Genomic DNA, 21,752 nt, shown 5'->3' with positions numbered 1-21,752 from the left:
ATGTCACCTGGTGCATATGTTCTTATCAGCACTCTGTAGTCACAAATAGATTTTCTTTCTTGTTTTGTTTTTTTTAAACTGAGGTACAACAGACAGAACGTGCAAAAGCACTCACATGCCACACCGCACATGCGTGCACGGTAAGATATTTTGAACAAGCACAAACAAACATCCTATATTCTAGTTGTGTTAACACTCTTGAGGAAACACGCAAGCACAGTTTAATATGAGACACAGAGGCCACTCGGAGGTCACGTGATGTGTGTATCTGGCTGGGCGGCTGGCAGCGTGGACTCTGATGGCGCCGGGGTGCTCATGGTCGCCGGGGACAGCTCCTCTCTAATTCTGGAAGAAAGTCATCATCATGCCACTGTGTTGATAAATCACATGTAGGCACTCATGTTCTCACAGCCGCTGCTTTTTTGGCTAAACATGGAATGTGGGGACCAATAAATCTTAAAGGGCTTCTTAATTGCAAGGATGAGGCACAGTTTTTATTCTTGTGCATTCCTTCAGCGTCTTACCCGGCTACATCGCTCTCCGTGAAGCTCCTCTTCTCAGTGGAGGCCGGCAGAGCCACCTGTCGGCTGACTTGGCTGTCAGGAAGATGCGGAGTTGCGGTTAAATACAGAACCTCACAGTGAAAAGTCATGTTTTAGCACAGTGGTGTCTTTTCACTGAGGCCTCCAGCCTGTCTAGCGAAGGGGTTACTCCGGGTCAGCACAACACACATGGATTTGCATGCTGCAAACTTCAGCTGCCAAATGTTCTGTGTTATTCTGCCAGACCGAGGTTAACCTGAATATACTTCTCCTCATGCCTGCCTTGCCCCTATACATCCAGCTCTCCTGAACACTCCTTCCTGAAAATCATGTTACCAGCTGCTCTCTGACCACAAGTGTTCAAAGAACAAAATAAGCTGCGAGTGCACGTGAAGAGAGGCCAATAGGGTGAAAGCAAATCGACGTGACCAGATGTTTGTTTCCAAGCACACGACTCTGCGGCCTGGGCCTATTTTTACTATTGTGCCCAGACTCTTTCTTCATTCTTTTTAAGCAGCTGCATGGAAAAGAAAATTGCTTGAAGCCTAACTGATGTTTTATGGTATCCTCTTCTGCTGAGAAAATGGCTGTTTAAAACATTAAAAAGAGGGAGGAGTCATCAGAAGCTGTGACTGAACCTCTGCACAGTGTCCCTGCACTTTGTTCTTCAGAGTTAATTGCCGCAGCAGTGTCAGTTCATTCTGGGGGATTACAAAAGGATTCGAATGTATTAAAATCGGGATGAAGTCAATGAGCGAACAAAGCGTCCAGCACGACTTCTGCTAAGTCAAACATAAACAAATAATTGCAGCGTTTTATTACCTTTCTCTGCATCCATTCATTTTAGCAAAGAGAAGCCGGAGCACTTGTTCCTTTTGCTCCCAAGTGAGATCAGAGATTTCAACTTCGCTCCCCGGTTGATCCGTCCTTCAAGACAAGCAGATGAAATCACATTTCAGTGTCACTTTTGTTGTGTAAATCCCTTTACTTAATGAATATGAACCACAAAGATGTTTGCTGACCACTGAACAAGCTGGGAATCAGCACTAGTAAACATAAGGAATTAAAAATATCAGGAAGATACACACAGCGTATGGAAATGATGAGAAGGGCAGGACACCTACCATGTCGCAGCCGCCTCCATGTCTGAATAGACAGAGTTGGTACTGTGGGCAGTTTTATGGAAGGTGCGGATGGGTGGGAACTTTATCTTTCCTGCTGTGGCTTCTCTAAACCTCCTACGATAACTCTGCAGTGCCTCCTGTCTGTATTGGAGCCTGCTGTCCATGATCTCCTTCCTCACATGACCCAGTGCTTCATGGAAGAACTCCTCCAGCTCTTGGCGCTTTGCTACAATGGTGCTCGCCAGTTGCTTCACATGCTTCATTTCCTTTTCTCGCATCGCGAGCACTTTCTGCAACTTGTCCAGCTCCACCTGGCTGGCCTGGATGGTGACCAGGTTCGCCTTCTCCTTCTTCTCCTGCTGCTCAATCTCCACGGCTTTGAGCTGCAGGGCCTCCTCCAGGGAAGCCACCTCGGCCCTCAGTTCAGTTAGCTTCTGTTTTTGAGTCCCCATCTGTGCTGCGTTGTCCTTTACCGTCAACTCCAGCATGCTCTAGGTGAGCAGGAAACGGATAACACAGAGTTAATTTTAGAAAATCCTCTCACTTTTATTCCAGTGTAGAACTAGGAACAGATATTGACTTGTGTTCCAGCCTGTTCTGCTCAGTGAGTGGTCAAAGTTTCAGTAAGCCAGGTTTACTCTACTGATTAGCTGTCATCATCAGAGGTAAGATTAATGTGCCCAGCATTTATTTATGTTTAAGAATCACAGCCAGAAAACGGCCAAGGATAAGCTACTTTATTTGAACCCAGACACCAGTGGAAACTCACCACAACCACTGACCGCTGAGAGGCTGGATAGTAGTCAGAAGATGAGGGGGGTGGGAGTGGGACCACAAGCAAAATACATAGGATCAGCACAAGTAAACAACACAAGGGAAAAACCACCTGAAATATATTCTGCACAGATCTGACAAGTGTTTCATAACTGAAAGTGATTTAAAATGTCTTTATGGAGATGAATGGCCTCTGTCCAGGGACTGCTGGTGCCTAATAGCTACTCTGGTGTTTGCTGTCCTTTGGTTTAAACATACCTTGTCCAATGCCAGTGAGGTGTTTTCCTCAGTCAGTAACTTTGCTAACTTCTGCAGATCCTCTGCCTCCTTTATGTGATATTTCAGCTTGTCAGTGAGGCAATCGCGCTCCTTGATCACAGAGTGCAAAGCATCTTTCAATCGCCTAAACAGTTCACAGCATAAAAGAGAGACACTGAAAAATGAATCAACAGTTGTGAACACGCACCAGTCTTGATATTGTGTTCAGCAGTATTTGCAGTCAATTCCTAGCCTGCTGCAAAAAGAAATATTCATTTATTTATTTGTGAAATACAGTCCAAAAAATGAAAATAAAAGTATAAACCCTGTCAGTTCTAAGGTTTTGTGCATCAGTGTTTAGTCTTTATGAGCACTTAAAATTAGATAAACACAACCTCAGATGATCTATAAAACATGGCATATTATACTGAGTCAAGAACAACTCGGCTGATGAAGCAGTGTATGGGGAAAACTAAGTACTAGTTACACAGAGATCATGAGAGCAACTATCAGTCAGATGCTGCTACTCAAATGATATGAAATGTGACCATGTTCACAGAAGCAAAGGTTTTGGCAGTTTGTTCATCTGGTGCATTCAGATGTGTGTAGACACAATTCCAATTAGGAAAAATATCAGCAATGATCTCAGAGAATCTGGGAACGGTTATTAGGTCATTTTAAACAATCTGAAGTCCTTCTACAGTGAAGGATTGTTCACAAGTGGAAAACACTCAAGGAAGTTGCCAATCTTTGCAAAAGTAGATGTTCCAGCTAAGAGAAATTAAAAAAAGACTACTAAGGCCCCAGTTAGCATGTAACTACAGTACAAAAAACAAACAAACAAACAAAGTATTGCATCTTTGCCTCGTCTTTCTAAAACAAGACATGTCAGTATGACTTCGGTTTGCAAAGATGCATCTTAGACAAACCACAAAACCTCTAGAACAATATCCTTTGGAGAAACGAGACCAAAATTGAGTTGTTGCCCATAATTTATAGTGCCACACTTCATGACAAGCAAACACAAGATATCAGCACAAATACCTCAAACCGACTGCAAAGCATGGTGGTGGAGGAGTGATGGTTTGGGCTTGTTTTACAGAACCTGGGCACCTCGCAGTCATTGAGTCGACCACGAACTCCTCTGTACACCAAAGTATTCTAGAATCAAAATGAGAGGCCATCTGTCTGATAGCTAAGGCTTGACTCGGTCATGCCAGTGGTCAGGACAATGATCCCGAGCACAGCATCAAATCTACAACAGAATGGCCAAAAAAAAGAAAAAGACTAACAATGACCTGGTCAAAGCGCCACCTTTAACCCGAGTGAAATGATCTTAAGCTGCGCATGAATAATTGCTGCAAACCTCAATAAACTGAAGCAAAACTGTAAAGAAAAGTGGGGCAGAATTCCTCCACAATGATATAAGAGGCACACGGTCACACAGTAACGTTATTTCTGCTAAATGACGATGGCAATTTTATTCATACAGCACATTTCATTATACTTCAACTCAGTGTATTTTAAACAGACAATAAAGGTGGTGTGGATGTACTTAGTTTTTCACACACTGCTTCTTTGTTCTGGCTTAGTTTTCGTTCATTAAAGGATGTCCTTGACGAATATGTCATCTGTTGATGTCCTGATACACAAAACTTGAATGTAATTCAAAGAAAATATTATTTTTACCATGACTGCATATTTCAAAGTTATTAAGTAGTGCATATTACAATAATATAATAAGGACATAGGGCGCACATTTTCTTTTGTAAGCCTCGTAAAGTGAATTAACTGAATGACTGCACTTGACTTTTTAAGATCACCCACATGTGTCCAAAATTAAATCAATTACCGACACTAAGATCAAACCGACAGGACCACACCAGTATCAATGTAAATGTTTTATGAGCTGTAAAAAATAACTAAACACAGCAGAGGCAGTGCACATCTTATGGCCTCAAAAGTAATAAACTATGGTCTTCCACACACACACTTTACTTTTTCCTCCCTGCAGCATGGCTGAGGATGTGTTCCTTGGAACATGACGAGCCGGCGTGGTCAAAAAATAACATCAGTTCTAGCGAAATCTATTTTTATACATAATCACTCATATGAGTAAATTATTTTTTCTTTGCACTTTGCATGACAGTGCAATTTATAGAGCAAAATTAGACTGTAAAGTGACAGCAAAACAAACAAACAAACAAACAAAGGACTCACACAATGGCTTCACGGTGGTCCTCCGCCATCTTGGCCATTGTTTGACTACGTGCCTTTGTTTCTTTCTCCAAGCGTTCCTGAAGGGAAATTTACAGCTTTTTCACTCTTTCACCTTTCAATATTAAAGCTTCTTTTTCACCAACATCTTTTGCACTTAGACATTTGTACCTGGTCAAACCGAGCATCAGATGGGAAAAAGGTCATTCAAGTGACTTTGACCATTTGGTACCAAATGGTTCTGAGTGTTTCAGAAATTGCTGCTCTGCTCAGGATTTTTCACTCTAGAGTTTACAGACAGCAGCCAAAAAACGAGAGAATTTGCAGTGAGCAGCGGTTCTGTTGGAGAAAATGTCTTGTTGATACCAGACATGAGAGAAGAATGGCCAGACTGCTTTAAGCCGATAGGAAGAGCACTTTTGGGACAAGGTGGAACGGAAGATTCACATCACAGATCTGCAGAAACTGTGTTGCTGTCATGTCAGCACCTTGTTAAATCTATGCCGTGAAGAATGAAGACATTTCTAAAGCCAAAAGGGGGTCCAAGCTGGTCCTAGCAAGACATAGCTAACAAAATTGACCAGTGAGTGTAGTTCCAAACCCGGGGGAGAATTTTTGGATTATATTCCTGACTTCCTACCATTTCTTTTAAGAACTGAGCCTCCTTCTCTCTTAGGTGTTGCATTAGCTTCTTGTAAGCATCATCGCTACTTTGTTTCATCTGGAATATGAAAAAACATGGTTACTAGTCACATTTTAATATCCTTACATGTAATAAGTGTTTTTTGTGTGTGTGTTTTTTTTGTGTGTGTCCTCACGTGAACGATATCCTGCTCCCTTTGGACTTCTATGTCTTTCATCTTCCTCATTTCTTCCTGGATCATGTTAAGCTCACTGACCTTTTGAATTAGACAAACACACACACAGACACAAAAACAGAATCCTGGGTATTAAATGCCATGTCTCAACTGTACACATAAATCCACTTAGACTGGGTCTGGTGCAAACGTCCCACAAGTGCAGCTTGTAATACTTAGGAAGATTTCATCATGGACTTCAAATGGCCAATGCTCTTTTGCAAACTGACTTCAGCACAGATCACTCGTGCTAAATACCTCAAGATGCTACTGTGGAGAAGCCAGTCTGAGCAAAATGTGACAAAATGACCAAAGTCATGAGAAACTAGAAAAACACGCACCCACAAACATGTACATGACGAGTAAATGAGAGGCTATCAACCATCTGATTACAACGTTAGGCCTAATCGTTATTCTGCAGATAACTCCGTTCGCATTCGTCGACTTCAGAGAGCCACTCGACAGTATTTACACAAGCTGGTTTGCGTCATCTGCAATTTTCACTGTGTGGGATCTATCAAGTGGTCAAGCCTTCCAAAAATACCTTTCAGTTTAAAGTTCACAGCGATTAGTATAGCCTACATATGTCTTTTCCTGATGCTGCAAATTGAACATATGCAGGACAGTTATAAAAATAACTGTTTTAAAACACAGCTTATCACTATTGGAATAGTTTGGATAGTCATCAAAACATGCATTACACAGAGATAAGCAGTCATACTGACATGGAAGCTATGGAATGAATGTTTATGGAAACAATAACCTAGAAAAATGAGCTTTTAGCAAAAACTACTGAATCAGCCAACCTGATGGAAGGGGAAAGGCTGTTCCACAGTTTGGTTGCTAAAACATCAAAAACGTGGTCACCTCTTGGTTTTAAGAACAGTTAAAAAACACTGATAACATAATTAAAGAGGCTGCAGGCCTGTAGTATAAGCCAGACCATGTAGAGTCCACGAAAAAAAAACATTTTAAAATGAATTCTACATTTCACTGAAAGCCAAGAGAGGGTGGCAAAAATAGGCCCTATATGCCAACGCTGCATCCTAGGCCAACTCGATGTCTTCCAGGAAGGATTAAGCATTCAGCTCATGTGACCTTACAGTAAGAAAAGGGCTGTAAACAGCATGTTTTGGGTCACATCTCTGGAGTTAGCCACAGAATTTTCCACTGACCTGTCGTATGTGAGAGGTCCATACATTTATGTAACAGGCTTGTTTTAAGTTGGTCCAAACCAGGCTTCTTTTTTCATCCATCATGTAAAAAGAGCTGGAGGATGGAAAACAGCTGCTAGCAAAAGGCTTTCTGTACATTTTTTTTGTCTCCACTTGTCAAGCAAGCAATGCAAAATTTCTTTATTTTAATTATAAGAAGCTGAGTGCAGGGATGGAAGAGTCAAAAGTTCCTTTAGGGCATGTTATATAACTTGAAATTGCATTTTAGCGTAAGGATATGTGTGATATGTGAGGTATGGTTAACACATCAAGACCAGCAACGAGACTGCTTTTCTCCAACCAAGCACTTTTAAATTATGCTTTTCCCCCCTGTAGCCACTGACGTGGATTTAAATAACATTGGACCATGTAACTTGGAATGTGTGGGGTTTGTTTTTTGCTTTATGGTCACTTTGTTTGGTTGTTTTCTTACATAATAAATATCCACATAATTGCACACAAGACAGCTGTTGAGACACAGCGCAGCACATTTTTGTGATGCTACAGGTTTAACACGAGTACAGTAAATCACAAGCTCTACTGGAGTTTTCTGCCATGTACATACTAGGCATGTGGAGCATGTTTCGTGGACCAGATGTGAAGGTGCCTGTCTTTCTTTTAGTGTGGCTGAGTTTTATATGAACTCACCAATTTGTCCTTCTCTTCTCGGGCAAGTGCCTGCTGAGTTTGTAAGGCCTTCTCCAGCACACAAATCTGTAAAGTGACAGTTTAAATCATCCAAGAAAACACCACATTGATCACTTACATGAGGGCTGTCAACCTAATTTTACATATTCATGAGCCACACACTGCACACTTTGAGCTTTTTTAAACAGAGAGTGTTTTACTGTGAAAGATTACGACGGAATATTAGGGCCACATTAAGAAAGAAAAAATATTGTTGATCATATCGAGGGGCGATCGTGGCTCAAGAGTTGGGAGTTCGCCTTGTAATCGGAAGGTTGCTGGTTCGAGCCCCGGCTCGGACAGTCTCGGTCGTTGTGTCCTTGGGCAAGACACTTCACCCGTTGCCTACTGGTGGTGGTCAGAGGGCCCGGTGGCGCCAGTGTCCGGCAGCCTCACCTCTGTCAGTGCGCCCCAGGGTGGCTGTGGCTACAATGTAGCTGCCATCACCAGTGTGTGAATGGATATGTAAAGCGCTTTGGGGTCCTTAGGGACTAGTAAGGCGCTATATAAATACAGGCCATATTAAAAAATAAAGTCAAAAATCAATTTTGAGAAAAATGTGGAAATTACTGATGTTTTTCCATATGTGAATATATGTGATATCAAAAAATCACAACAACAACAATTATAATAATATAATTAGTAATAACATTAGTAATAACACCACTCCCACCATCACTACTGCTGCTACAATTTCTACTACTTCTTGATAGCAATAAGAATGCTGAAAAGGAGAGGTAATTAATGAAATACAAATAGAAATAATGATAAAATGGGGGTGCTAAGATGGGAACTAGGAATTAGGACACTAGGTACTGGCGATTGTACAGGGTGATCCTCGTTAGGACTACCAAGGTTTTTGGGAGAGAGGTTGGTGTCATTATAGGCCAGGTCAGCAGTATTTTTGTTCTTTATTCAATAAATTATTTTTGTTTTTTATGGTGTTGTATATAGAAAGTAGAAATTATCCTAATCTACCAACTTTGATCTTAAATGGGCCAGTCCAGTAAATCTCCCCTTTCTGTTGGTGGAAAGAACTTTAAGTACACATTTAATCCTTGAGATATCTTCATAAAAGAAAAGAAGTGCAATTTCAGCAGTAAGTCTCAGTTTTCTACATATAAAGAAATGCTACAGTAGTAAATGACAGAAATCTGTCAGCACAACTGATAATTTAAATGTTGGTTTAAATTATAAGAAATTAATGTGTAATATTACTCAAAACGTTCTGGTAGCACATTGCCTAAACTGTCTGTAATTATAAAACATAAAGGTTTTCTTAATTCACTTTAAATTTCTTATTCATTTTTCCCACTGTGGATATAAAGCATACATTTTTGTAGTAAATAGTGAAAAAACAGAAACTTTTCCATCATTTGATTGTTTATCTATGACTTGATCAATTTTGGCTTCATCTTTGGTCTGAAGTCTATATCAGTAGAAAAATCCTACATTTATGCCCTCCTTTCCAAAGTCATAGAGGGCCAGATTGGAGTCTTTGTTGGGCCGATTCTGGCCCTCCAGCCTTATGTTTGACACCCCTGATTTACACCTAACATATGAAAGTTTGACAATTTTGTATTAGCTTTTATTGTACTTTCGGTTGGCACTGCTTTAAAATGTTCAGTTGAGTTATTGCGGGACCTTTTCCTCTTTAGCTGCCAGCTGTCTCTCCCAGTGGCCTGCTATATGGATCGCGTCTTTCTCCGCGTGGTACAGCTGATTGGTGAGATGCTCGTTTGCGCGTGCCACCTTCTGACAAGACTCGGTGTAGTCCCTCAGGGACTGCTCGGTGGCCTTTAACCTCAGCTCCCACAGGACGGCGTTGGCCTTGGCCTTCTCCACGTCCGACTCTTTGTCCGTTTTCGAGTCCCGTTTGCCTTCCTTCTTTTCTTTCCTGAAACAAAACCCAAAGAGGAGTTCAAGTTTCCGTTTGTACTTCAGCTCGGCTAACAACAACAAAACGCACACTTACCCGCCTTTGGCCTTTTTAGGGTTGGAGGCTTTATTCGTCGGCATCGCTGCTACAATTACTGCTACAACAACCGAGTGCTAGAACAAAGAGGAAAAGCTGAGGGCAAATAACAACACTGAAAGATGAGTAGCTCCAGTAACCTGCTGGGAATGTTTGGGTCAAAGGTTGTTGCCAAGGACACGAGGTAGACTTTTTTTTGTATAAACTTTATTGATATGCAACAAATAGCTCGTTACAATGGTTGTGCTAGCCGTCTCCAGCAATTCCGTTGTTTTTTATTCAATAGTAACAGCTGTTTAGTTTTTTTTCTTTAAGAGAACCGAGTCCACAGATCTCCCGCCCACAGGGAAAGCGTTCCTGAGTCTGGGGTGGAGGTGGCACTGTTAACAAAGCGCTGTATCCGTAGTTTTCAGCCTTTTATGATGAACAACCAGCAGACACTATAGTCACATAACTTCAGGGACCTACTTGGGACATGTGCATGTAATCTCCAATGTATGATGGTGCTTGTCTATGCACAGCTCTAAAAGTCAAAGGCCAAATCTTAAGATGGACCGTGAACATAATGGGGAGCCAGTGCATCTGGGTCAGCAACACTCAGAAGAGTCAGAAATCCTGCAGCTGGGTTCTAAACAACCTTGGGTGGTTCCAAGGAGGTTTTGCTTAGACAAAATAAAATGAATGCATGAATAACAATTTCCAGTTCACAGCCTGATACAGTGGCACTTAACTTGGCAATATTTCTTAAGTAATAAAAACAAGAGCAAACCAGAGATTTGATTGTCCAATGTGAAATTGGAGTCACAAGTTATTCCAAAGTTCCTGATAGAAGATTTAACAAATGTGGCAAGGGGTGCTAGAGTTTCCATTACCTTAGACACAAATCTGTCAGGGCTACAAACCAGGATGTTGGGAGCCTTCCAACTTTTAATGGAGTCTAAGCACCTATGTGAGAGCTGTTGCTTAGAAAGATTTTGGGGCTTAAAACACAACCTTGTGGCAAACTGTAGGCAAGAGAAGTGGAAGAGGATGTGTATTTAGAAGCAGCTACAGAAAGGGATAGTTCATGTTCAGTATCTTTCCACTATCTTTAACTGCTATTCAAAGGAGATTGTTGGCTTGTTAGTGATTTTCTTTATCTTGCACTTACCTGCAATTTTATTAAGTATTCCTTGTTAGAAATAGGTGAACAAATATTATCCTGCTGGTGCAGTCATCAGAAGATGGTTACACTGTGATCATCAAGGCATGGACATGGGCAGCCAAGGAAATATCCCCCACACCATTAAACTGCCAGCAGCTGCTGGAGGAGAAAAGAAAGGAAAAGACAGAAAGAAAAAAGAAAACATAGACAAATGAAATGACAAGTTTTGTGCCATGTATTTTCCAAGAAAATTGAAATTCAGTCACTTCTGACCTAGTTTGATAGTATGATAGATAGATTATTATAAGTGTATTGCTACATTTTATGATAGTAAGGTGCAGATAAGATGAACATTGGCTCAAATGGCTTAAGCCGTGATGGTGAGCCAACATGTACAAGAGATGACCATGAAAACAAAGTACTTAGATGCCCGAGCAGTAACTTATTTATTCTTACATTACTCAAACCTGTGCCTGTATGAACTGCATGCTGGTCTGGTTTCACCCCTATAGAAAAATTTTATGTAGTTTACATGTAGTACTGTTCCTTTTCCTTTGGCTGCAAACATTATACAAGTTATTTATTGGCTGATTATTTAAAGAAAAAAAGAGTTTTTGCAATGAAGTGTCATAAAGGTGCTGTGTTTTGCTGTCGTTTGATAAATTAAAGCCAAAGGTTACAGATTCTTTTTCATTTTTGTGTTTGCAGTTTTGTATTTTGTATCTCCAACTGCAGAAGAGCACTTCCGACCTTGTTCTTTACAGGTAAAGTGTTCAGTTAGCTACTCGATGACTCAATCAATCACTGTCAGAGATGAATGTGCAAATGTCTGTTCTGCTGAACAACGTGCAAGGCTGACATAGGACTGTCTGTATTTGTCACTTGTCTTGTAATTATAGTAGTCTCAAGCTGGGCACTATCAAACAGGATCTGTTTTCACATGATCTCCTCCCACATGATGACATGAGACACATTTGGCTCCTGTCAGCAGTATTGTTCATGTTGTCCTGAAAAGAACTGTGTTTTTTTCTTTGCTATCCCCACAGTTGTTTTTTGCCGAGGTTATGGGAAAACCACTATGATCAACATAAATGCAGTTGGCTTACATCTTCGAAGAAGCTCATCCAATAGAAACAATGTAAAGTTAGTGCAGGTCGTAATTCAAGCTCAAAACCACTGAATTCTCTCATATCATCTTGTTCAGCTTTCTGCAGGCAGGAGCCTGAGTGTCCAGTGCAAATTATTCATCAAATTGGAAAAAAAAGAAGAAAAAAAGAAAAGTAGATATCGCAATACGAGTTGTGTGTGGCTATACTGTAAGTTGAACCATATAGGGGCGTTCAGTGCTCTGGCATCGTGAACAGAGCTTGAAGACTAAATTTAAAGGTAATTACTATGACAGTGAAGAGAGCAAACTGAAATAACCCTGAACTTTTCAAAGCTGTCATTATCATTGGAATTGTAATGACAAGGTTTGGGTCTCTTCAATGGACTTGTTGGGGTAGGACACCCACAAACATGGCATTCCTGAGGGTAACATTGCAGCATATTAATGATATATTGCACAGTGTAGATTACAAAGCTGGGGTCCCTTCTCATGCTTTACGGTTTCAGTTAACTTGAACAAAATACCAAACGCCGAATTGAAACTACCTCTTGTTTAACACAGCGTGTTTGTGCTGTGTCATGCCATACAAGCACTGCACAGCAGGCGTATACAGCAGCAGTTCACTCTTGAACTCAGAATATAGCAAAAGATTCTTTTTAATTATTTATTTTTTAAACTTTATTCTGCAATAATATAGTAATTTGTTTCTTAAATACCTGTTTTACATATTCGGTTAACGTGACATTTTACACGGAGGAAAATTCCAGTTGCACAACTTTAGTGGCAACATAAATATAGGTGTGTTGAAAACTAAATTGTCCTGTGATTCATGGCAGAAGCACTAAATGTCCCAAGGTGGAGTTGTCCAAACATTGCACATTATACATATCAATTGCAACAGTAGCCCCAGGATGTGTCTGAACATAAGCACCAATGATTTAAGAATAAACTCACTCAGCAAATAAAAAAAAAAATTGCTTCTTTATTATTTCTAATAGAAAATCTTTACTCAGGATTTGTTGACGTCATCTCATACAATTGCAACTTGCAGCCATGTTATAAGTGCGATATCAATGTGACATGTAGTGAGAGGTCCTGCACATGTACGCTTTGATAGGGGCGAACGACCATTCTGGTGAGCCACAGGATTGAAAAAAGTAGCCACAGTATTTAGAAAAAAGGAAGGAGGAAAGAAAGTCCATTATTTTTAGTCCAAATTACAGTGTTGGAACAGTGCTTTGCACAGTTGAGTGTCCTGGGAGGGGAATGGCATGATGGGTGCACTCTGGTGCCAAGCCCCACCCTCCCCACATTGTCCTTTCCGTGGACATCCTGCACTTTCTTGTGCCCACTGATGGGACCTCTGCCCCCCCCGTACCCTCCTGGCTGGGCAGGCCCATAGCTCGGTTTCTGCCTCGGTTGTTGCGTGAGTCGAAACAGGGTGGTTGAGATGGGGTCACTTCTCCAGGGATGCCTTAGTTGCTAGACTACCAGCGCCTTTTTTTCACATCTCTGTCCTCTTTCTGTTGATTCAAAGTGGGTGAAAAATATCACAGCTTGGTTCAAATCTCAGTTCACGTAAGGTCTCCGAGTTGCCTCTGCACTCCACTGATGTGGGATATCCTCTGCATACTCAACATTAACCAGGAAACACGTAACGCGAGAAAGCTTTAGATGATTCTCTACAGCATGGCTTATGATGGCATGCCAGCCGCCCACCTAAATTGGAGAAACAGCTACTCATGCATTCTCTCATGAAACGTGCCTTGCAGCCCAAATATTTTTTCCCTTGGAAAGCCTGTGGTTAACACAGAGATGAGTGGGAGTGAGATGATTGCTAACATTCTTTCAACTTTTATTACAGCTGGATTGCAGGTCACATTTGCATTTTTTAAGGTTGGTGAAACAGCTGCAGCGGATTTCATATGGTGATCATAGTAGGATTGTGAAGAGACAGTCGAGGAGAGAAAATCTTTTACATTTTGTATATAAATACATATATAACTGCACAATTCACTCTGTCAGCTAAACATAATTTTGTAGATGTTGTACATAATAATAATACAATATAGCTATAATCATGTCCAGCTGTCAATCTGAAATAAAATGTTCCTTTCAAAGTAATTTACTGTTCTTCCTAACAAAAATCGGGAATACTTACTTGGTAGAGGTTAATCCCCAAATTAGTGCAAATACGATCCTATAACAAAGACATTCAAAATGTTTCAAACTACAGTAACTGGTGTGAAACTCTGCAGATGTGCCAAATATAAACTTGCATCACTCCTAATTTAAGCAGCAGCAGCAGCAGCATTTGAGCTCCTGTGAAGTAGTGAAAGTCCAGAGTTGTAGGATGGAGACATTTCTGAGGCAAAGTTACTATACAAGTCCTAAATGCACTCATAAAAGTATTTTGGGACCATTTCTTTGGAACTTTTTTCAGTGTGAGCCATTCATTTGACTTCTTTATAAACCCCTTTCTCCTTTCCTGAGGGATTTTTTTCTAGGGCTTTGGAATAACCAGTAAAGATGAGGAGGGGAAAAACACTGCCAAAAATAATCCTCATCATATACATATAAAAAAAAAAGAAAAGAAAAGAAAAGAGGCAATGCTGTTGGTAGGCAGGTAGTCGGTCAGCTTAGCTCAGCTCACGGGAGGAGGGTGATGGTGGGGAGGGGGGGGGGCTCCTGATGGAGTTGGGATGGACCGCCACAGGATTGGTGGATGACTGCTCTGGATATGGCCCCGTGCCAAGGCCTTATGTCTTTATATACTGTAAACAGATGACCGGACAGTCCTGAGTGAGCATCGCATCCACTCTGCCTCTCCTCATCTCCACTTCTCTCTCTTTCCAGGGCCCCTGCAAGCCTTCCTTTGCCTCAGCATCCACAGGCTTCTCTTCTTTAATCCAGCTGACTTTTCACTCTGGCTGTGAAAACAATGGCCACGCCGAGCCTGCTCCTCTCTCTATACGTGTGGCTTCTGTCCGGGAACCTCTTAGCGGAGGCGACCTACTACCGCCACCATCGCTACATCCCCCACTTCTACCGCTACCGGGAGCACTCCGCCAACACGGAGAACCTCCTCCCCGAGGTATCCAACCCGGTGTCTGAAGTCTCGCCACCCCGTGTGCCGACCTACCCGGAGGTCCCCGAGGTCTTCCACCCGGCACCTGAAGTCGCCCACACCATACCAGAAGCTTTCCACCCGGTGCCCGAAGTCGTGCACCCTGCACCTGAGCGGTACCACCCGCATCCTGCGCGTGATCACGCGCCTGAGCGGTCCTCTCCTTTCAACACGAGTCGCGTTTTCTATGGGATCATGTTTGACGCTGGGAGCACAGGCACCAGGATCCATATCTACAAGTTCATTCAGAAAGACCCCGGTAAGTGCACGGTTCCCTCCCTCCCTCTCTCGCTCTGTCTGTGAAGCAGTAGTAGGGATTTTGCACATGCTGCTGACTCCCACTCTGTTTGCTGTTAGGTCATTCGCTGTGTGGTGTAAGGACAGACATGCACCGACAGAGTGCACAGCCAATGCAGCTTCTAAAAGTAGATGAGACTTTTAATTTACCCGTCTGACTCAACTGTGTAGGAAGCAGACTTTTAAAATTCATGCTGGATGTAGGTCAAAGCTCCAGCCTAAATATCCACAGTAATTAAAAGTTAAAAAACAAAACAAAACAAAACAAATAAAGCTTTTCAGTCACCCTTTATTTTATTTTATTACAATATGTCACATTTTACAGTCTGTCTGTTTTATGATCTGTTCACTGACTTTTTTCTTTTCTCTCTCTCTTTTTTAGTTGAGCTTCCAGTTCTGGACAATGAAATGTACCACGCAGTCAAACCTGGACTGTCTTCTTACAAGGACAACCCTGAAGAGGTATGGATGCCTATTTACACCAAAGCTCTGTATTAATTACCAGGTACAATGGGGAGGCACCCCCCAACACAAACACATACCTTTAAGTCGTGAATCCACAAAACCGCTGGGATTTTCATTGGGTTGGGTTCATGTGATGTAAACACTGTGTAATTATAAAAATATCTGCTGCTTTTACCTTACCTTTGAGCTGTTTTTAAACACTGATCTCTAAAGAAATGTCCACAGAGTTTGAACGTAAGATTTTTTAATATATATTTTTACAAATATTTTTCAATATTTTCCTTGTTCTCTCTTCCATAGGGTGGCAACACCATCCGCCAGTTACTGAGGATTGCCAAGAAGACAGTGCCAGAGGAGGACTGGAGAAGAACCCCGGTGGTCCTAAAGGCCACGGCAGGTCTGCGCTTGCTGCCTGAAGACAAGGCCAGGGCTCTTCTGAAGGAGGTGAGGCACGTTTTGTCTCTGCCCTCAGACAGTTTGGCACAAACACCACCCGTCCCGCCAAGGAACGGGATGAGAAACCACTAAGTGCTTACAAGTGTCACAGAAAAAGAGGCAGCATGTCTGCCCGTTTGGTGGCTCTCATGTTGCAAAGAACAGCTGTTGTGGGGTTGTGTGGAGTAACCATATTTGTCATTTTAAGTATTATCCAGACTACTGTTCCAGCCGTGCATGTGGTTTACTTATCTGTCACTCTAAAGCAAGAGCGCACATTTTGTCTTCTGGGCGTTGAGAAGACTTGTATGACAAAGAGTGACACGCTTGATCATGCAGTCTACTATGATTGTACAGCTGAAGACATATTGAGTAGAATAAATCTTTTCCACAGGTACAAGAGGTGTTTGGAGAATCCCCTTTCTATGTGCCAAGCAACAGTGTTACCATCATGAATGGCAAAAATGAAGGTGGGTCATTTTTTTTTTCATTGCATCATTACCATTTGGACTGTTTATAGTATGCAAAACATTTTTATTTTCTTAAAAATTACGATTTTTGAATTGAGGTATTGTTTGACCAGGTGCTTTAACAGCCCCATTTACTGAGGACAAACAATGCTGCTCTTGTAATTCTTTTTATGAGAGTTCTGTTACTACCTCATTTAAGACAAATAAATATGGCAGTGTGAGCGCAAGCTGCCCCACGCCCTTTAATTTAGCGTGAGCCTCCACATCACTCATTAAGACACCCTCACTATGTTATGTTTCATCATAGAGTATGCGCTATTTGTTATCCTCACTTTATGAGTGCAATAACTTTTACATCTGAGACAACTGTAATTACCTGGATTGCTCAGCAGTCGTGCAAGTTAGACCGAAAGCTGCTATTTATGTATCAGCCTAATAAAGGAGAACCGAACTAAAAGTCATTCGCAGGTTATTCTGCGGGTTTAAAGTTGTTTAAACGGGCACATTTATCATAACTCAGCTGTAATCACTTCTCAGGGATTGACTCATGCTGACATTTTCACCCATGTGCTGTTTTAGGAGTCCTCGCCTGGGTCACAGTGAACTTCCTTACAGGTAAGACATTGCTTGTGTTTTGCTATGGTGGTGTTAGTGGTCAGCAGGCTCATATCTGAGGCTCCAGTGTACACAGAAGCCCTTCAGTGAAAGACTCTTGTCTCCTCTCTGAGGTTATGAGCTTGAATCATTGGTCCAAAACAGACTGCAAAAACAAGCAATATTTCCTCACGTTTTTCACACCGCTGTGATACCATCAAATGTATTTCACACGACACAGGAAATTCTAACTACAGCTTAGGAAATTAGTAGATTTATAACAATATGTACTTTTTATTACACCGACGATGGACTTAATCGTTCTTATCCCGTGTCCTGTGTTCAACTTGCTGCTTATTTGCCATTAGGTCACCTTTACTCCAACACAAGGAGGACGGTCGGGATTCTGGATTTGGGCGGAGGATCTACACAGATCACGTTCCTCCCGAAGTCAAAGGTGAATAAACATTTTTACATGTTAAATATACTTTTTTTTTTTTTTCACCAAAAGTCCACGACGAAACTAAACGTGCTGTTGATCCAACAGAAAACTGTTCAGTCTGCTCCAACTAATTACATCGCCAACTTTGACCTCTTCAATCAAACATATCAGCTCTACACACACAGGTAGATCCAGGAGTGAGATATTTTTAGTATAATGCAAAGCAGGACATGCATATATGTCTTTAAATTGATCCTAACTGTATGTCATCATTATACAGCTACCTTGGAAATGGACTATTTGCAGCTCGCTTTGCAACTCTTGGAGCACTGGGAGCTGATGGTAGGGTGTCTTATAACTTTAATCATCTTTCTTGTTATTCTTTCATAAATGTATTGATTTCAAGACAAAAAAGCCTTTTTTTAATGTTTGTTTTCCCAGGTCTGGATTGGAAAGTCTTCTCTAGCTCATGCCTCCCGAAAAAGTTCAGGGAAAATGCGAATTTTTCAGGAACCACCTATAAAGTTAGCGGGATTCCAGACGGTAAGATAAAAGCACTCTGAGGTTTCGATTGTATTCCCACTGCCTTGGATCCAACAATCCAAGCATTCCATTCCAAACTCTGGAACACAATAGCGTACAGTATAATACAGTCTCACATGAGAACATTTTAAAGTTTAACCTTGGCGCCGAACGCATGTTTTGTCATCCTCTCTCCCTCTCCGTCTTCCCTCTTGAACAATTATATTGCAGTCAACCTTGTATTTAAACGAAAAGAAAACTGTCAGTTAAGTTCACAAATAAGGCAGTCACTCCCATACCACAGTCGAGTAGCCAAAAGATGCTGGGCTTGTCCCTGAATTGTTATTTTTTTGTGTAACGAGCAGCTTGATCTGGCTTGCTCACAATTATGTGGTAAAAATAGACAGCACAACAGGGCTGTGCAAGCTGCCGCTCTTGTCAGCACATGGTTTTGCCGGCACAAGTGAGCCAACCATACCCATGGGGCTGTGTGAAACTTGCCCTTCTGGGGCTTCCCTGGTATATTATCTGGTAAGCCCCTAGCTTCAACCGCTGGCTGACCTCAGAGTGAGGCTCCCAGTGTTCTGAGCTGCATTCCTTCCATTGCTTCCTCTATGCAACATTAAGTCACAAATCTTCTTCCTCCTCCTGCTCTTTTCTTTCCTCAGGATACGCCGGCTATAAGTTGTGCTACTACGAGGTCATGAAGGTGATCAAAGGAATAATTCACCAGCCATATGAAGTGAGAGGCAGCAGCATCTTCTATGCTTTCTCCTACTACTTCGACAGAGCTGTGGAGTCTGGTCTCATCGGTGCGTAGGCACAGGCCAGCAACTCTTTCCATTATCTTTCATGTCAATTACCATGTTTTGCACAAAGTAGGTATTCAGATTGCACATTTGTTTTTGTATTTGTTCCACAGATGGCAGTCGAGGTGGTACGGTTGAAGTCAGGGATTTCAAGAAGAGAGCCAAAGAAGGTATGAGTTACACACGCTATCTTCTCTGGGGTTGGATAAAGTGAGTGAAACCGACAATCTTACAAGTTATATATATATTCTAACCGCTGAAACTTCATGCTGTAGAGTCAAGCAAAGGCTTGTTCATGCCCAGAAGCTTGGCACACCAAACTGGCACAACTTATCCTGTCAAAAAAAAAAGTGTTACAACAGTAAAATGTAACAGATTATTTTCCTAAGCGCATTATGGAGACAAATTACAGGTCAAATGTAGTTTATTATAGAGTAAATATATGTTAACATTCCATTAAAATGCACAAGTATATTCAATTGACACATGCCATTCCTATCATTTTCAGTAAGTGACAGCTGTAATGTCCATGCTGAACCACATTTATAGCGAGCGGGAATGAGCTGGTGTGTTATGTAAGGCTGTTTGTATTGTGAGAACGCTGTCACGTGGTCTGGAGGAACAAGTCTAGCTCAAGCTGGGCTGGCAGCTGAGCTGAGGATGTCTGTCTGGCCCTGGCAGGAGGGCACCTGACAGCCACACACCACCTGGGGGCTGACACATACTGAAACACACACACACACACTGTGCTCGGCTGTTTAACACCACCACCCACCCACAGCCTTGTGCTGACCTTGAGCCGTATTAATCGCACCTCCGTGATTATTCAGCCAACCAAAACAGAAAGGCTATCTTTTAATCATGCTGCACACGAGTTAGAAATGGTGGTATTTTTATGCTGTTGCGTAACATGTGAATCTTCTGTTCATGCCACATATAAAAACTGTGTTTCGATGTTTTTTTCATGTGTGTGTGTTTGCAGTGTGCAACAAGATGACCAAATACCGGGCAATTAATCCCTTCCTGTGCATGGATATGACATACATCACCTGCCTGTTAAAAGAGGGCTTTGGCTTTAAAGACAGCACGGTGCTTCATGTGAGTGAAATTAATTACAAACAGGTTTTTTTACTGTAGCTATTTATAAAAACGGATTACAAAAACTTTTACATCCTGTCACTTCAACTCTGTATTTTTAAAATCATCGTAAAACTAAATGGTTTTGATGGAGATCCCTCCTCTCTTTTGCTTCGACAGCTTGCCAAAAAGGTGAACAATGTGGAGACAAGCTGGGCCCTGGGGGCGACCTTTGACTACTTCAGAAACTTTAACATCCACTAAGGCGGGTCGCTGTTGCTGCAGCTGGCACTGAGAGGGACCGTCACTGTGGGGCTTCCCTTCCTCCATCAGCCCATCACCAACACACACCCACTCCCACCATGCTTCCTCGCTCACCATGCCCCTCATCTCCTCAACCTCAGCACACTTCAAGAACTGTTGAAAAAGAAATCACTATTTTTTTACAAGGCCAGCTATTTCTACTGTATGTTGAGCTCATAACTGGCGGGCTGACTTTTATTTTTGTAAAACGTTTACCTTTTCTAATTCCCTCCGAGTGTCTAATCTGAAACAGCTTCTCCACCTACCTATAAAGTGCCTGACAGGTCATCTAGAAGCAATACAACAGGTCGTGGTACTTTGGTGCTCACTGTGGTCCCAGCGTACACTGTATAGTACAGTGGAACATTTAGAGACTAGTTGCTGGAGCAGCAACCATTGTTGTCTTTGTAGATGCTTGGAAATCCATTTCCTTTTCATGCTAGATGCAAATCATCTTCTAGGACCCCAGTTAATTTTCTCTAGCCTTAGACAAACTCAAAACAGAGCAGCTGACCATCATATAGCTTCCATTTACTTTGCAAGTAACACTTTAACTGCAGATAATGTAGCCAAGGTCACTCACCTCGATGTATTCTACAGCTGTACATATTCATCATTAGTGGTGGATTCACCATGACCCTGGGGCAAAGAGAGATGTGGAGAGATGCCTCTGACAGAGTGGGTTATAGATGCTGCTACTTAAATGAGGTTAAATTCCATATTCTTTTAGCGTGCAGTCATTACTGTGACATTAAAATATCTTATGAAGCAGGGCTCAATTACCTGGGGCCTTTGTGATGAACTGTACTACCAAAGGAAAAGAAAGCCTCATCCAGGGTAGACCATGCATGCAGATTCCTAATCCACAGCCAAACAAATACAGCAAAATGTTTTTGTAATAACATCTTTGAGAACGCCTTGTTGTTGGTTGCTCAGAGTCATTTGTATTTCTTGTGAACTGTACAAATATTTAAATAACTGAAAGTTTATGTAAGAGTATTTTAATTATCCTCATCCAATATTAATGTTTAAACTCTCTGTGTAACCGTTTCGTAAGCCATGCCTCTACTGTCCTTTTAATATTCAACATACTCCAATAACTACTGCTGTATATACATAATGTAAACTTAGTGAAACTTATTTGGTAAGAAGTGCTTTTACATTGCAAAAACTTTATGCCGCACAACTGCTGCCAAATGCCTCTGTACTCATACTCATCAGTATCAGAGTACACTCATGCGTGACAATATGTACATTTGAAGTAAATCCAGTGAGATCATGTATGTGTCAATAAAACATGAAAAAACAAGC

At 41.6% G+C, this 21,752-nt stretch overlaps 2 protein-coding genes across 2 annotated transcripts; one reads left to right on the top strand and one right to left on the bottom strand.

The window, feature by feature from the left end:
• Positions 1-233: 233 nt before the first annotated feature.
• si:ch211-163l21.10 (basal body-orientation factor 1) lies at positions 234-10,038 on the bottom strand. Its single transcript, XM_040041901.1, has 11 exons — positions 9,649-10,038; positions 9,318-9,570; positions 7,635-7,700; positions 5,734-5,814; positions 5,556-5,636; positions 4,919-4,995; positions 2,699-2,843; positions 1,667-2,157; positions 1,365-1,469; positions 525-596; positions 234-345 (listed from the first exon to the last, which is right to left on the bottom strand). The coding sequence occupies exons 1-11, from the start codon at positions 9,690-9,692 to the stop codon at positions 252-254; spliced, it is 1,509 nt and encodes a 502-aa protein (XP_039897835.1). The 5' UTR covers positions 9,693-10,038; the 3' UTR covers positions 234-251.
• Positions 10,039-14,681: 4,643 nt separating this feature from the next.
• entpd5a (ectonucleoside triphosphate diphosphohydrolase 5a) lies at positions 14,682-21,750 on the top strand. The gene is made up of 13 exons (XM_040041900.1): positions 14,682-15,286; positions 15,707-15,786; positions 16,090-16,233; positions 16,619-16,694; positions 17,274-17,309; positions 17,657-17,745; positions 17,836-17,915; positions 18,011-18,072; positions 18,172-18,273; positions 18,921-19,064; positions 19,175-19,231; positions 20,044-20,159; positions 20,319-21,750. The coding sequence occupies exons 1-13, from the start codon at positions 14,842-14,844 to the stop codon at positions 20,400-20,402; spliced, it is 1,515 nt and encodes a 504-aa protein (XP_039897834.1). The 5' UTR covers positions 14,682-14,841; the 3' UTR covers positions 20,403-21,750.
• The last annotated feature ends 2 nt before the right edge of the window (positions 21,751-21,752 follow it).

This window comes from Simochromis diagramma, unplaced genomic scaffold, assembly GCF_900408965.1.
Source record: "Simochromis diagramma unplaced genomic scaffold, fSimDia1.1 OVJJ01000304.1, whole genome shotgun sequence".
NCBI lineage: Eukaryota > Metazoa > Chordata > Actinopteri > Cichliformes > Cichlidae > Simochromis > Simochromis diagramma.
Note: the sequence above shows the minus strand (reverse complement) of the source record. Positions and strands in the feature narration are given on the sequence as shown.